The sequence below is a fragment of the Bombina bombina genome, chromosome 4, assembly GCF_027579735.1.
Source record: "Bombina bombina isolate aBomBom1 chromosome 4, aBomBom1.pri, whole genome shotgun sequence".
In the NCBI taxonomy this organism is placed as follows: Eukaryota; Metazoa; Chordata; class Amphibia; order Anura; family Bombinatoridae; genus Bombina; species Bombina bombina.
This window is the reverse complement of record NC_069502.1, coordinates 974,063,959-974,080,002: the sequence shown is the minus strand read 5'-3', so window position 1 is coordinate 974,080,002 and position 16,044 is coordinate 974,063,959. Positions and strand designations below refer to the sequence as shown.

At 39.2% G+C, this 16,044-nt stretch overlaps 1 protein-coding gene across 1 annotated transcript in view; it reads right to left on the bottom strand.

Moving 5' to 3' along the window:
* KIZ (kizuna centrosomal protein) overlaps positions 1-16,044 on the bottom strand; it is a 532,190-nt gene that overhangs the window by 404,499 nt on the left and 111,647 nt on the right. Inside the window, exon 4 of the mRNA XM_053712012.1 lies at positions 13,278-13,920. Coding sequence (XP_053567987.1) covers positions 13,278-13,920 — 643 coding nt within the window. The remainder of the gene's footprint in view (positions 1-13,277; positions 13,921-16,044) is intronic.

Sequence of the window (16,044 nt, the reverse complement as noted above, 5' to 3'; positions counted from 1 at the left end):
TTTCACCACTAGAGGGTGTTAGTTCACATATTTCATATAGATAACACTGTACTTGTGCACGTGAAGTTATCTGGGAGCAGGCACTGATTGGCTAGACTGCAAGTCTGTCAAAAGAACTGAAATAAAGGGGCAGTTTGCAGAGGCTTAGATACAAGATAATCACAGAGGTTAAAAGTATATTAATATAACTGTGTTGGTTATGCAAAACTGGGAAATGGGTAATAAAGGGATTATCTATCTTTTAAAACAATAAAAATTCTGGTGTAGACTGTCCCTTTAAAGTTGAATTAATGGACATGGACAAACTGGACTCAAAAAAAAAAAAAACACAGGTTCCAAGATAGTTCTAAACAAACTTTAATGGGACACTGTACTGTAAAATTAAATTTGTGTTTGAATGACTTGTTATAGCAGCTGCAGAAGCATTTTTTAAACATATGGGAAATTGCTCTTTTACGTATATTTTTGTATTAAGAAAGCAAAATTAATTTCTATCATGATGGTGAAAGTCCACAAACCATCACATAGTTACATACACCAGATAACACTACATACAGTTTATAGGCACTACTACACATTATTAAAAAGACAACTTGGGGGTTTTATGTTCCTTTAAGATTATCACACAAGGGAGCTATACATGCTAAAATATAGAATTCAGAAAATGCATGTTGCAGTTCATGCAGTTAATCTTTATTTAAAGTGACAGTCTACACCAAAAATGTACTTACTGCAATGGAAAGTTTGCCCTCTTAAAGTGAAGGTCAATTTTGATGAATTAGTGCCCGTTTTTTAATAATCCTATTAAAAACAAGGGCACTTTAATTAATCAAAATAGACATTTCAATTGTTTTCTTCAAAAACGTACCTTTTAATCCTTGCAGCTGCTCAAGCACTTTCTCCGCCCATCGCAAGCTGTCTTCGCGGGTCCAAAATGACGAATCTGGCTTCCTCCAATCACGGCATTGTATCAGGCCAAGATTCCGCTGGGGGGGAAGCCGTGATTGGAGAAAGCCGGAGGCTTCCAGCGGCCGTGGGAATCGCTGGAGCGGCTGCCAGAATGAAAAGGTAAGTTTTTGAAGAAAAAGAGTGAAATTTCAATTTTGATGAATTAAAGTGCCCTTGTTTTTAATAGGATTATTAAAAACCGGGCACTAATTAATCAAAATTGACCTTCACTTTAACAGTCAGTGCATATTGCATCCACTAGAACTCCTATTTAGATTAAAAAGTATTTGCGGCATTTGAGCTCAGAAAATACCCGCCAAAGTACTTCCCCAAACCCTATGATCAATTCCTTATTGTTAGTTCTAGCCAATGAAAATTGACTCAGGATTAAAATGAATGTAAATTTTGATGCTAAAGTGCCCAGTTTTTAAAAATTTGATTAAAAACAGGGGCAAAATTTACATTTCACTCGAGTTGTGAAAATACTTACCTTTTAATCTTTACAGCCACTCCAGCCTCCCCCGGTCATCGCAAGCCTCTTCCTACGTCAGAAATGAAGGATCAGTCATCCTCCAATCACGATTCCCCCCCCCCCCCGGGGGAATCAGCGTCTAATTCAACGCTGTGATTAGAGGAAGCCGGATTCCTCATTTTAGGCCCAGGAAGAGGCTTTGCAACGGGCGGAGGAAGCGATGCAGCGGCTGTCAAGATTAAAAGGTAAGTAGTTTCACAACACAAGTGAAATGTAAATTTTGATTAATTAAAGTGCCCCTGTTTTTAATTGAATTTTTAAAAACCAGGCACTTTATAATCAAAATTTACATTCATTTTAATGTCTGGGGCTCGTACACACCAGGGTGCCCATGCAGTATTTTCTTTCCAGAAGCTGTAGTTTTCAAACCGGAACCGCATCAAGTTGTTTGTTTCAACAAAGGACCACAAAAGTGTTAGTTGCCATCAGAAAACTGTGCCAACCACTGGTTGGAAAAAAAAAAATATGTGTGTGAACTTTAATTGTATCAGATAAGAGATATACCAAAAAGAGTGTGATAGTTTGACTAAACAACTGAAACAAAGAGGTTATTCCACACGTGTAATCAAAAAAGCATCAGGTAGATCAGTATTCTAGGTCTGAACTATTAGAGGATGTCTCTAGAAAACAAGATGAAAATAAGGCATTCCATAGGTCAACCTTTTTTTTACGGGTTTTAGTAACTAGCATACACAAGTATGTAGGATAGTTAAAGATCATCTTCCAATTTTTCTCTCTTTTTATTTTAACGGTATGCTCTTTATATATCATGATCTAAATCATGAGAAGAAAACATTTGGGTTTCATATCCCTTTAATTTGTGTCATACAAGCCACTGCTGACTCTCTGAGAAGGTGTAGTGTTTGAATACTGGTGCATGGGGCCCTCACAGCATATGTGCATATGCTACCAAAAACTGATAACATTTACTAGATGCATTTTTTCCTAACAGAAAAAAAAAAAAAAAAAAAAAAAAAGGCTTCTACTTGAAATATAAATCTACCCAAACACATTTCTAAGACGACAATGCAGTTCTACAGAAAAAGATTTTGGCACCCCGAAAAACAGGAAACAAAATAAAGTATTAGGTAAAATGCTTCTCACCAAATGAAATATTTATGGGAATTATTGCTACATAAATCAATTGAGTTACTTAAAACGTTAAGCAGAACTGGTTTCTCTGAATTTGGTGGCAAACTGTTGAAAAGGTTTTAAAATAATACTCAGTATATACACACTATTTCCTCTGACGAAGAAGTTGATAAGAACTTCGAAACGCGTAAGGATTTACCAAGAGTGGGCAGACAGAATCTGATTATTGATGCCGGCAGTCTGAAGTAGCTACTGAGTGCATTACATAAAGTAGTGATCACCAACGCCTAGATTTAGAGTTTTGTCAGTAAAGACCCGCGGTACTAACAAGCCTTTTTTTTCCAGCGCACCCTTAAGACAACGCTGGTATTACGAGTTGTCTGAATGGCTGCGTTAGCCTCAGAAAAGGGAGCATTGAGCATAATTTAGCTCCACTTCAGCCCTCAATACCAGCGTTGCTTACGGTAGCGGTAAACTGTCTAAACGTGCTCGTGCACGGTATCTGGCTGAAAAAAAACCCTAACACCTGCAAAAAAGCAGCGTTCAGCTCCTAACGCAGCCCCATTGTTTCCTATGGGGAAACACTCTCTAAGCCTACACCTAACACCCTAACATGAACCCCGAGTCTAAACACCACTAACCTTACACTTATTAACCCCTAATCTGCTGCCCCCGCTATCGCCGACACCTGCATTATATTATTAACCCCTAATCTGCCGCTCCGGACACCGCCGCCACCTACATTATAGCTATGAACCCCTAATCTGCTGTCCCTAACATCACCGACACCTATATTATATTTATTACCCCCTAATCTGCCTCCCCAACTTCGCCACCACCTACCTACACTTATTAACCCCTAATCTGCCGACCGGACCTCGCCACCACTATAATAAATGTATTAACCCCTAAACCGCCCTCCCCAACATCGCCGTCACCTACCTACAATTATTAACCCCTAATCTCAGGCCCCAACGTTAACCCCTAAACCTAAGTCTAACCCTAACACCCCCCTAAGTTAAATATAATTTAAATAAAACGAACTAAATTTACTATAATTAAATAAATTATTCCTATTTAAAACTAAATACTTACCTAGAAAATAAACCCTAATATAGCTACGATATAACTAATAGTTACATTGTAGCTATTTTAGGATTTATATTAATTTTACAGGCAACTTTGTATTTATTTTAACTAGGTACAATAGCTATTAAATAGTTAATAACTATTTAATAGCTACCTAGTTAAAATAATTACAAAATTACCTGTAAAATAAATCCTAACCTAAGTTACAAATACACCTAACACTACACTATCAATAAATGAAATTACCTACAATTAAATAAACAAAACTATAATACAAAAAAAAAAAACTCTAAATTACAGAAAATAAAAAAAAATTACTAGAAGTTTAAACTAATTACACCTAATCTAAGCCCCCTAATAAAATAAAAAAGCCCCCCAAAATAATAAAATGCCCTACCCTATCCTAAATTACAAAGTAATCAGCTATTTTACCAGCCCTTAAAAGGGCTTTTTGCGGGACGTTGCCCCAAAGTAATCAGCTCTTTTACCTGTAAATAAAAATACAATACCCCCCCAACATTACAACCTACCACGCACATACCCCTACTCTAAAACCCACCCAAACCCCCCTTAAAAAAACTAACACTAACCCCTTGAAGATCTCCCTACCTTGAATCGTCTTCACTCAGCCGAGCCAAATTCTTCATCCAAGCGGGGCAGAAGAGGTCTTACATCCGATTGAAGTGTTCATTCAAGTGGCATCTTCTATCTTCATCCATCCGGATTCAATCAGCCAATCGGATTGACCTCGCATTCTATTGGCTGTTCAGATCAGCCAATAGAATGCGAGGTCAATCCGAATGGATCAGCCAATCGGATTGAACTTCAATCTGATTGGCTGATTGAATCAGCCAATCAGATTTTTCCTACCTTAATTCCGATTGGCTGAAAGAATCCTATCAGCCAATTGGAATTTGAGGGACGCCATCTTGGATGGCGTCATTTAAAGGAACCATCATTCGTCGGCCAGGATGGATGTTCCGCGTTGGAGGTCTTTAGGATGCTTCAATCGGATGGAAGACCACTTCTGCCCCGCTTGGATGAAAACTTCAATCGGATGGAGGACCTCTTCTGCCCCGCTTGGATGAAGAATTCGGCTCTGCTGAGTGAAGACGACTCAAGGTAGAGAGATCTTCAGGGGGTTAGTCTTAGGTTTTTTTAAGGGGGGTTTGGGTGGGTTTTAGAGTAGGGGTATGTGGGTGGTGTGTTGTAATGTTGGGGGGGTATTGTATTTTTATTTACAGGTAAAAGAGCGGATTACTTTGGGGCAATGCCCCGCAAAAAGCCCTTTTAAGAGCTGGTAAAAGAGCTGATTAATTTGTAATTTAGGATAGGGTAGGGCATTTTATTATTTTGGGGGGCTTTTTTACTTTATTAGGGGGCTTAGATTAGGTGTAATTAGTTTAAACTTCTTGTATTTTTTTTTTATTTTCTGTAATTTAGTGGGGGGGGTTTTGTATTATAGTTTAGTTTATTTAATTGTATTTTAGTTTAGCTAATTGTAGGTAATTTATTTAATTAATTTATTGATAGTGTAGTGTTAGGTGTATTTGTAACTTAGGTTAGGATTTATTTTACAGGTAATTTTGTAATTATTTTAACTAGGTAGCTATTAAATAGTTATTAACTATTTAATAGCTATTTTACCTAGTTAAAATAAATACAAAGTTGCCTGTAAAATAAATATAAATCCTAAAATAGCTACCATGTAACTATTAGTTATATTGTAGCTATATTAGGGTTTATTTTATAAGTATTTAGTTTTAAATAGGAATAATTTATTTAATTATAGTAAATTTAGTTTGTTTTATTTAAATTATATTTAACTTAGGGGGGGTGTTAGGGTTAGACTTAGGTTTAGGGGTTAATAACTTTATTATAGTATCGGCGACGATAGGGGCGGGAGATTAGGGGTTAATAATTGTAGGTAGGTGGTGGCGATGTTAGGGAGGGCAGATTAGGGGTTAATACAATTTATTATAGTGTTTGCGAGGCGGGAGTGCGGCGGTTTAGGGGTTAATACATTTATTATAGTAAAGACGAGGTCCAGTCGGCAGATTAGGGGTTAATAAGTGTAGGTAGGTGGCAGCGACATGGGGGGGGGCTGATTAGGGGGTAATAAATATAATATAGGTGTTGGCGATGTTCGGGGCAGCAGATTAGGGGTTCATAGGGATGATGTAGGCGGCTGCGATGTCCGGTCGGAAGATTAGGGGTTAAAAAAAATTATTATAGGGTTTGCGATGTGGGGGGGCTTCGGTTTAGGGGTTCATAGGTAGTTTATGGGTGTTAGTGTACTTTATAGCACAGTAGTTAAGAGCTTTATGTTCCCGCGTTAGCCCATAAAAAACTCTTAACTACTGACTTTTTCTTGTGGTTGGAGTCTTGTCGGTAGAGGCTCTACCGCTCACTTCTTCCAAGACTCGTAATACCAGCATTAGGCAAATCCCATAGAAAAGATAGGATACGCAATTGACGTAAGGGGATCTGCGATAGCCTCAAGTCGCGGAAAGAAAGTGATCGGTAGACCCTTTCCTGCCTGACTCTAAATACCAGCGCGCATTAAAAAGCAGCGTTAGGACCCCTTAACGCTGCTTTTTAACCCTAACGCGTAAGGCGTAAGAATTTTAGAAATATTTTACCACCAATATCGTTACTAATTGGATTTGCATTGTAATTTTTTTTTAAATGTATTCACTTTACAAAACTATATAACTTTAATACACACTTCATGGCATAGTGTGATATAGCACTGTTTATACCAAGTGAGTTTGGAATATTTCATGTGGACTGTGGCAACAGATCAACTCAGTTGAACGGAGGCAGCTTTTAAACGGCTAATATGTATTCCACATATTCCATAACTTTTTTTATGTGCTTGAATGCTTACCTCATTAAAGATTGAGGTTCATGAATGTAAGTGCAAACTTTTTTATTATGTACAGCAATAAACACATTTTATGACAGAGTTACGTTATGTGATTTCTTCTTTTCTTTTATGGTACAATTGCTGGAATAAACTTGCTATAACCATACTCCTGGAGGATACAAAGCAACAGGGATCAAAGTTTAAAGGTTAAAAGTTTCTACCAAAGAATCCGGAGCACATCTACCAACCACAGAAGTAAGCTGGCCTCACGAACAAGGCTGGGACTAAAACCTACGGGAATACAGTCTGATGTGACCTTACAGTGAAAACCTGGGAGAAGAGTATCCACCTTCCAATGAACGCATACATTATCTCATATGATTGAGGTAATATCTGGTAAGAAGATTACCTTCTATTAACGAACTATCTCTATATAGGAATTACCTAGGGGTTAAATATTAGTATGATTTAATTTATGGTCATATATATTAGAGTATATATATATATATATATATATATTTCACACTGCATATGGGGACCTAATCTGTGCGCTTGTCATCTCTTATTGATTTTCTCTTTGTTACCGTTTTCAAACCGTGTAAAGGGTTCACTGTATCAATTACATGCAGCACGATTACACCTACACAAACATCATCCTTCTTTAGGGAGGCTGTTTGATACATTTTGGATACCTAAATACTTTAGGTGGACATGTAGTGGCAGATCACTTCCTCACCACCAATTTTGTAAGAATTTATTATGTATCTGTTTTGAGTTTCTAAAAGTTTTAGCGCTGGTGATTTATCTTTAAAGGGACATAATACTAATATGCTAAATCACTTGAAACTGATGCAGTATAACTGTAAAAAGCTGACAGGAAAATATCACCTGAGCATCTCTATGTAAAAAAGGAAGATATTTTACCTCACAATCTCCTCAGCTCAGCAGAGTAAGTTCTGTGTAAAAAGTTATAATTCAGCTGCTCCCAGCTGCAGGTAAAAAAACAGAATTTATGCTTACCTGATAAATTACTTTCTCTTGCGGTGTATCCAGTCCACGGATTCATCCTTACTTGTGGGATATTCTCATTCCCTACAGGAAGTGGCAAAGAGAGCACACAGCAGAGCTGTCCATATAGCTCCCCCTCCAGCTCCACCCCCCAGTCATTCGACCAAAGGTTAGGAAGAAAAAGGAGAAACCATAGGGTGCAGTGGTGACTGTAGTTTAAACAAAAAAATTTTTACCTGACTTAATTGCCAGGGCGGGCCGTGGATTGGATACACCGCAAGAGAAAGTAATTTATCAGGTAAGCATAAATTCTGTTTTCTCTTGCAAGGTGTATCCAGTCCACGGATTCATCCTTACTTGTGTGATACTAATACCAAAGCTTTAGGGAGGGAACAAGACAGGTACCTTAAACAGAAGGCACCACTGCTTGCAAAATCTTTCTCCCAAAAATAGCCTCCGAAGAAGCAAAAGTATTGAATTTATAAAATTTGGCAAAAGTATGCAGTGAAGACCAAGTCGCTGCCTTACAAATCTGTTCAACAGGAGCCTCATTTTTGAAAGCCCATGTGGAAGCCACTGCTCTGGTAGAATGAGCAGTAATTCTTTCAGGAGGCTGCTGGCCAGCAGACTCATAGGCCAAGCGGATGATGCTTTTCAGCCAAAAGGAAAGAGAGGTAGCAGTCGCTTTCTAACCTCTCCTCTTACCAGAATAGATAACAAACAAAGAAGATGTTTGTCTGAAATCCTTAGTTGCTTGTAAATAGAACTTTAAAGCACGAACTACATCAAGATTGTGCAATAGACGTTCCTTCTTCGAAGATGGATTAGGACACAGAGAAGGAACCACTATTTCCTGGTTAATATTCTTGTTAGAAACAACTTTAGGAAGAAAACCAGGCTTGGTACGCAAAACTACCTTATCTGCGTGGAACACCAGATAAGGTAAATCACACTGTAAGGCAGATAATTCTGAGACTCTTTGAGCAGAAGAGATAGCTACCAAAAACAAAACTTTCCAAGATAACAACTTAATATCTATGGAATGTAAAGGTTCAAACGGAACCCCTTGAAGAACTGAAAGAACTAGATTTAGACTCCATGGCGGAGCCACAGGTTTATAGACAGGCTTGATTCTGACTAAAGCCTGTGCAAACGCTTGAACGTCTGGTACCTCTGCCAGACGCTTGTGTAAAAGGATAGATAGAGCAGATATCTGTCCCTTTAAAGAACTAGCCGACAATCCTTTCTCCAATCCTTCTTGGAGAAAAGACAATATCCTGGGAATCCTAATCTTACTCCATGAGTAACCCTTGGATTCACACCAACAAAGATATTTCCGCCATATCTTATGGTAGATTTTCCTGGTGACAGGCTTTCTAGCCTGGATCAGAGTATCTATAACTGACTCAGAGAAATCACGCTTTGATAGAATTAAGCGTTCAATCTCCAAGCAGTCAGACGTAGAGAAACTAGATTTGGATGCTTGAACGGACCCTGTATTAGAAGGTCCTGCCTCATTGGCAGTGTCCATGGTGGGACAGATGACATGTCCACTAGGTCTGCATACCAAGTCCTGCGTGGCCACGCAGGGGCTATCAAAATCACCAACGCCTTCTCCTGCTTGATTCTGGCGATCAGACGAGGGAGAAGAGGAAACGGTGGGAAAACATAAGCCAGATTGAAGGACCAAGGCGCTACTAGAGCATCTATCAATGCCGCCTTGGGGATCCCGGGACCTGGATCCGTAGAGAGGAAGCTTGGTGTTCTGACGGGACGCCATCAGGTCCAACTCTGGAATGCCCCATAGCTGAGTCAGCTGGGCAAATACCTCTGGGTGGAGTTCCCACTCCCACGGGTGAAAAAGTCTGACGACTTAGAAAATCCGCCTCCCAGTTGTCTACTCCTGGGATGTGAATTGCTGAGAGATGGCAGGAGTGGGCCTCCGCCCACCTGATTATTTTGGTTACTTCCTTCATCGATAGGGAACTCTTTGTTCCCCCCTGATGATTGATGTAAGCTACAGTCGTGATGTTGTCCGACTGAAATCTGATGAATTTGGCCGCAGCTAGTTGAGGCCATGCCTGAAGCGCGTTGAATATCACCCTCAGTTCCAGAATGTTTATCGGGAGAAGAGATTCTTCCCGAGACCATAAGCCTAACAGACTGGCGTCGGTCGTTACAATGATCCACTCCGGTCTGCGGAAACATATTCCCTGAGACAGGTGATCCTGAGACAACCACCAGAGAAGAGAAACTCTGGTTTCCTGGTCCAACTGTATTTGAGGAGACAAATCTGCATAATCCCCATTCCACTGATTGAGCATGCATAGTTGCAGTGGTCTGAGATGTATCCGAGCGAAAGGGACAATGTCCATTGCCGCTACCATTAATCCGATTGCCTCCATGCACTAAGCTACAGATGGCCGAGGAATGGAATGAAGAACTCGGCAAGTAGTTAAAAGTTTCAACTTTCTGACCTCCGTCAGAAATATTTTCATTTCTACCGAATCTATTAGTGTTCCTAGGAAGGGAACCCTTGTGAGTGGGGACAGAGAACTCTTTTTGATGTTCACCTTCCACCCGTGAGACCTTAGAAAGGCTAATACAATCTCCGTGTGAGCCTTGGCTCTTTGAAAAGACGGCGCCTGAATTAAGATATCGTCCAAATAAGGGCGCCACTGCTATGCCCCGCGGTCTTAGAACCACCAGAAGGGACCCTAGCACCTTTGTGAAAATTCTGTGAGCAGTGGCCAAACCGAATGGAAGAGCCACGAACTGGTAATGCTTGTCTAGAAAAGCAAACCGGAGGAACTGATGATGATCTTTGTGGATTGGGATATGCAGGTACGCATCCTTCAGATCCACGGTAGTCATATATTGACCTTCCTGGATCATAGGTAAGATTGTCCGAATGGTCTCCATCTAGAATGATGGGACTCTGAGGAATTTGTTTAGAATTTTGAGATCCAGGATTGGTCTGAAAGTTCCTTCTTTTTTGGGAACCACAAACAGGTTTGAGTAAAACCCCAGCCCTTGTTCCGCAATTGGAACTGGGTGGATCACTCCCATTGTATGTAGGTCTTCTACACAGCGTAAGAACGCCTCTTTCTTTGTCGTGTCTGTAGACAGACGAGAAATATGGAACCTTCCCCTTGGAGGGGAGTCCTTGAATTCTAAAAGATATCCCTGGGTAACAATCTCTAAAGCCCAGGGATCGTGAACATCTCTTGCCCAGGCCTGAGCGAAGAGAGAAAGTCTGCCCCCTACTAGATCCGGTCCCGGATCGGGGGCTACCCCTTCATGCTGTCTTGGTAGCAGCAGCAGGCTTTTTGGCCTGTTTACCCTTGTTCCAGCCCTGATAAGGCTTCCAGGTTGCCTTGGGCTGTGAAGCGTTACCCTCTAGCTTTGCAGCTGTAGAGGCTGAAGCAGGACCGCTCCTGAAATTACAAAAGGAACGAAAATTAGCTTTGTTTTTAGCCTTAAAAGGCTTGTCCTGGGGAGAGCATGGCCCTTTCCCCCGGTGATTTCTGAAATAATCTCTTTCAATTCTGGCCCGAAAAGGGTCTTTCCCTTAAAAGGGATATTTAACAGTTTGGATTTTGACGACACATCGGCCGACCATGACTTGAGCCAAAGCGCTCTGCGCGCCATAATGGCGAAGCCTGAATTTTTTGCCGCTAACTTAGCTAATTGCAAAGCGGCATCTGTGATAAAAGAATTAGCCAGCTTTAGAGCCATAATTCTATCCATGATTTTGTCATATGAGGTCTCCGTCTGGAGCGACTCCTCCAGCGCCTCAAACCAGAAAGCCGCTGCATTAGTTACAGGAATAATGCACGCAATAGGTTGGAGAAGAAAACCTTGTTGAACAAAAATTTTCTTAAGTAAACCTTCTAACTTTTTATCCATAGGATTTTTAAAAACACAACTGTCTTCAATTGGTATGGTTGTGCGTTTAGCAAGTGTAGAAACAGCCCCCTCTACCTTAGGGACCGTCTGCCATGAGTCCCGCCTAGGGTCAGTGATGGGGAACATTTTCTTAAAAATAGGGGGGGGACAAAAGGGACACCTGGTCTATCCCACTCCCTAGTAAAAATATCCACAAAGCTCTTAGGGATCGGAAACGCATCAGTGTATACAGGGACCTCTAGGTACTTGTCCATTTTACACAATTTCTCTGGGACCACCATAGGGTCACAATCATCCAGAGTAGCTAATATCTCCCTGAGCAATACGGGGAGGTGTTCCAATTTAAATTTAAACGCTAATGAATCTGACTCTGCCTGATGAGAAACCTTTCCTGAATCGGAAATTTCTCCCTCAGGCATCAAATCCCTCACCTCCACTTCAGAGCGTTGTGAGGGTACATCAGATAAGGCTACCAAAGCTTCAGACTGCTCATAATCTGTTCTTAAAACAGAGCTATCGTGCTTTGTAGGAAAAACTGGCAGTTTGGATAGAAAGGCCGCAAGGGAATTATCCATGACTGTCGCTAGTTGTTGCAAAGTAATAGGGGCAGACGCACTAGAGGTACTAGGCATCGCTTGCGCGGGCGTAACTGGTTGTGACACATGGGGAGAGGTAGACGGACTATCCTCATTACCTTCAGTCTGAGAATCATCTTGGGCCACATTTTTAAGTGCAACAATATGATCTTTAAAATGTATAGACATATTAGTGCAATTGGGACACATTCTGAGAGGGGGTTCCACCATGGACTGGATACACCTTGCAAGAGAAAAAAAAAATGAAGAATTGAACAGCAGCCAATCAGCATCAGCAGTGCTGAGGTCATGAACTCTTTTACTGTGATATCATGAGATTTCACAGTAAACTTCCTTACACTGAATAGGGAAATAAGATGAGAGTGCACAAGGCTCATCCCTTCGGCTGTCCCGGGACAGACATACTAATTTGCTGCTTAGAAGTCCTTTACAATGGGATGTAGCTACTGAGGAACTTTTGAGGTAAAATATCTTTCTTTTTTACATAGAGATGTTCAGGTAATATTTTCTAGTCAGCTTTTTACAGCTATGCTGCATCACTTTCAAGCGTTTCAACATTTGGGTATTATGGCCCTTTAATTAAAATATACAGTATGTGGTCACATTTTGTAACACATATAACATTAAAGAAACAGGATGTTATGACCTTAAAAGAGTGTCGTGATATCCTTTGTTGAAGGAGGAGCAATGCCCTACTAGGAGTTAGCTAAACACATTAGGTAAGCCAATGACTGAAGTCATTCATGTGCAGCAACCAATCAGCAGCTAGACCCTGGTATTGCATTGCCGCTCCTGAGCCTACCAAGGTATGCTTTTCAACTAAAGATAGTAAGAGTACAAAGTAAATTAAATATAAATAAATTGGAACATTGTTTAAAACTGCATGCTCTATCTGAATCATTAAAGTTTAATTTTCATACCCCTTTAAGAAGCTATCTAATTTTATTAATTAGTAGGCTGGCTCTTCCCAAATATATTTATATTATCATCAACTATTTATCCACAAAATGACAACATAATAATGTAAGGGAAACATTAACTTTATCGTGCATTAGACAAAGTGAAATAACTGTTTAAAAAATGTGTTTTTGCAATTAAAATTACAAAAAAAAATAAAAAAGATTTACTGGCTTTTGTCCAAATATACTGACAAACATATCAAAACAGATAATGAAAAAAATATATATATTCTGCAGGCATCCCAAGGGTTGGAAAAAAAGTAAACTCATCCTACCTGACAGATTTTCACACGCGCTGTGTTTATCTGATGTTTGTTTATTTATGTAATCACAGGCATCAGGTGAAGATCTAGAGGGGTTTGCGTGTTTAAATCTCTCTTCATTAGGAAGCAGGCTTTCATACATCAATGCATCTTCCACCTTGCTGCCTGAGCTGTCATTCTGCAAATCCCCTGCTCTGTACTCTGGACTTAATCTTTGCAGAGTCTGTGTGCTAAGTTGTGCAGATTGCTTGCTTTCAACAAAATGTTTGCTAGCACTTTGAGTCTTGTCGATTTCTATACCATGTGTTCCTCCGTTCTCAGAAGATGTTGTAGATGTGACCAGCATTTTTTGACTAATCTGGAAGGATGTTTCCGCATCTATTATGTCAGGCTTATTTAAGCACTGAATATCACTATTAGCTAGTACTACACAGCTGTCTGTCACATTGCTGTTTATTGCTGCCTGTCTGACTGAATGTGGGTCAGAAATTGAAAAGCTCTTTGAGGGTTGCAGAGATTTCCTCTGTGTAAGGCAATGTTCAATGCTTGAGTTGGCTGACATTTGGCGGCCCATGAAGATTGTCGCTGGATGATACATTCTTCTTGACATGTTTGCGCCACTGTTAATTTCTACCTGTCGTGAAACTTGCAGCATCTGGAAAATAGAGGTTGTTTTGCCTTTAGAGAAAAATCGCAGATCATAAAATTATATATTTTTTCAAAATGACATGTTTTCAAGAGTAAATATATGCTAAGATGCTTTTAAGATGCTATGGAAATACATTTAAAGCAGAATATTTTATGATGGTTCTGTTGAGAATTAGGTTCAATCTAATGCACTCGTAACATTTCAGTTTTACATAATCATAATTTATAATAGTAAATCAAATACATTATTTAAGGGATGGTAAACACCTTGAGATTTTTTTTAATATAAAGGTCCAGATTACAAGTGGAGCACTAATTAACTATCCAGCTCGAGTGTTAATTGAGCTAGAAGTAGGCTTTTTGCATGCAAATAGAGTTACCTGTATACTTCGAAGTGCCTCCGGGCAGGAAACGCGTCGGACGTTTGTGCTCAATGTACCCCTGAGTCTGTTTCACCCTGTGAATGTTGAATCTACCAAAATAAAGATGTTTTTTAACCTGCACTAAGGCCTGCGGCTGTGATTAGTTCCAATACAGGTAACTCTATTTGTTTATTTAACCGTACGTTTGGATGCTGGAGGAGTGAATCCATACCCGCTATTGGGGCGGCCTGAGGGGCGTGACTGAGTGCGGCAACAGCGGTGAGATTATACCTGTTTTACTTATATATCTGTAGTTCTTATCAAGAACCATTGCAAGATTGAACTTTATTACTGCCACCACTTGCCAACAGCACGGCTTTATCCTCTCAGCCTAACACATTGGTCTGTTACTTCTCACTGATTATAAGTTACATTTGGCAAGTCACTGCTTTACTTTACTCGTCAAAAGACACAAGCAATACGCCATTTTATTGTTGTACATGCAAAATCTGTTTGTATACTTAGTCAGTGATTTAATTACGACGTGCAGTTTTTACGAACTTTGTGTGTTATTTAGGCTTTTTGCATGAGTTGTGCTCATATTATGAGTTAAAATAAACTGTTTTCACCAGCGCGCTAACCCGACGAGTACAAAAAGCCGAACTTCATATATTGCGTGCACGTTTACATATTCCCTCACAGAAGTCAGAAGATTAGAAAAAAAAGTGGGGAAAAAAAACCTACTCCAGCACAAACCAGATCGCATATTCTCAAGGGCGCTAACCCGACATGAAAATCTGAATATTTCTATTTATCCATAAATAAATATTTCTACATATAGCTGATGGTATGTTGGTTATATATATAAAAATATATATATATAGGAATATTTATTTATATATACATAGAACATATTGCATAAATATGCTTTTTCATGTTTTCATCTACTCCAATGCACTTCTTTATATGTGTATATATATATATATATATATATATATATATATATATATATATATATATATAATTATATGTGCATATATGTCTCTAAATACATATATACAAATATTAATACATTATATATATATATATATATATGTGTGTGTGTGTGTGTGTGTGTGTGTGTGTGTGTATGTATATGTATATATACATACATATATATATATATATATACACACATACACATACAAACAAAAAGGTATTAGCGCACATCCATTTTTAAAAGCACAACAAAATTTTTGAACTGTTGCAAAAGATTGCCTGCAAACAATATCAAGGAACAACTATTCCTTTTAAATTAAATTGGGATCTTAGTCACACAATATGGCCATATTTTGCTTAGCCAGTCACCACTTACAAGGTGCCCCAATATAGACTGGTCCTAACACTACAGTCCTTTGCCTCAGAGGGCTGAATCATTCCTGCTTTTACTCTTCATAATAGAATGAGACTCCATAGCTTAAAGGGACATTAAACACTTTGAGATGGTTATATAAAATGATAAATTGTATATAATAAAACAACTCTGCAATATACTTTCATTATTTATTTTGTCCTCTTTGCCTGTAATTCCATTCTGAAATTGTGAGCTTTTCAGTTCCTGTTAGAAATGGAAGTGCAGAACACTGTTAAATCCAGCACAACCATTGGCTGCACACTCTAGTGACCTAGTTATAACTGACCCTAATTGGCCACAGCAGAGAAGGTAACACAAGTTACAACATGGCAGCTCCCAGTGTTTTATAGACACTAAAACTTTACACTTATTTTGT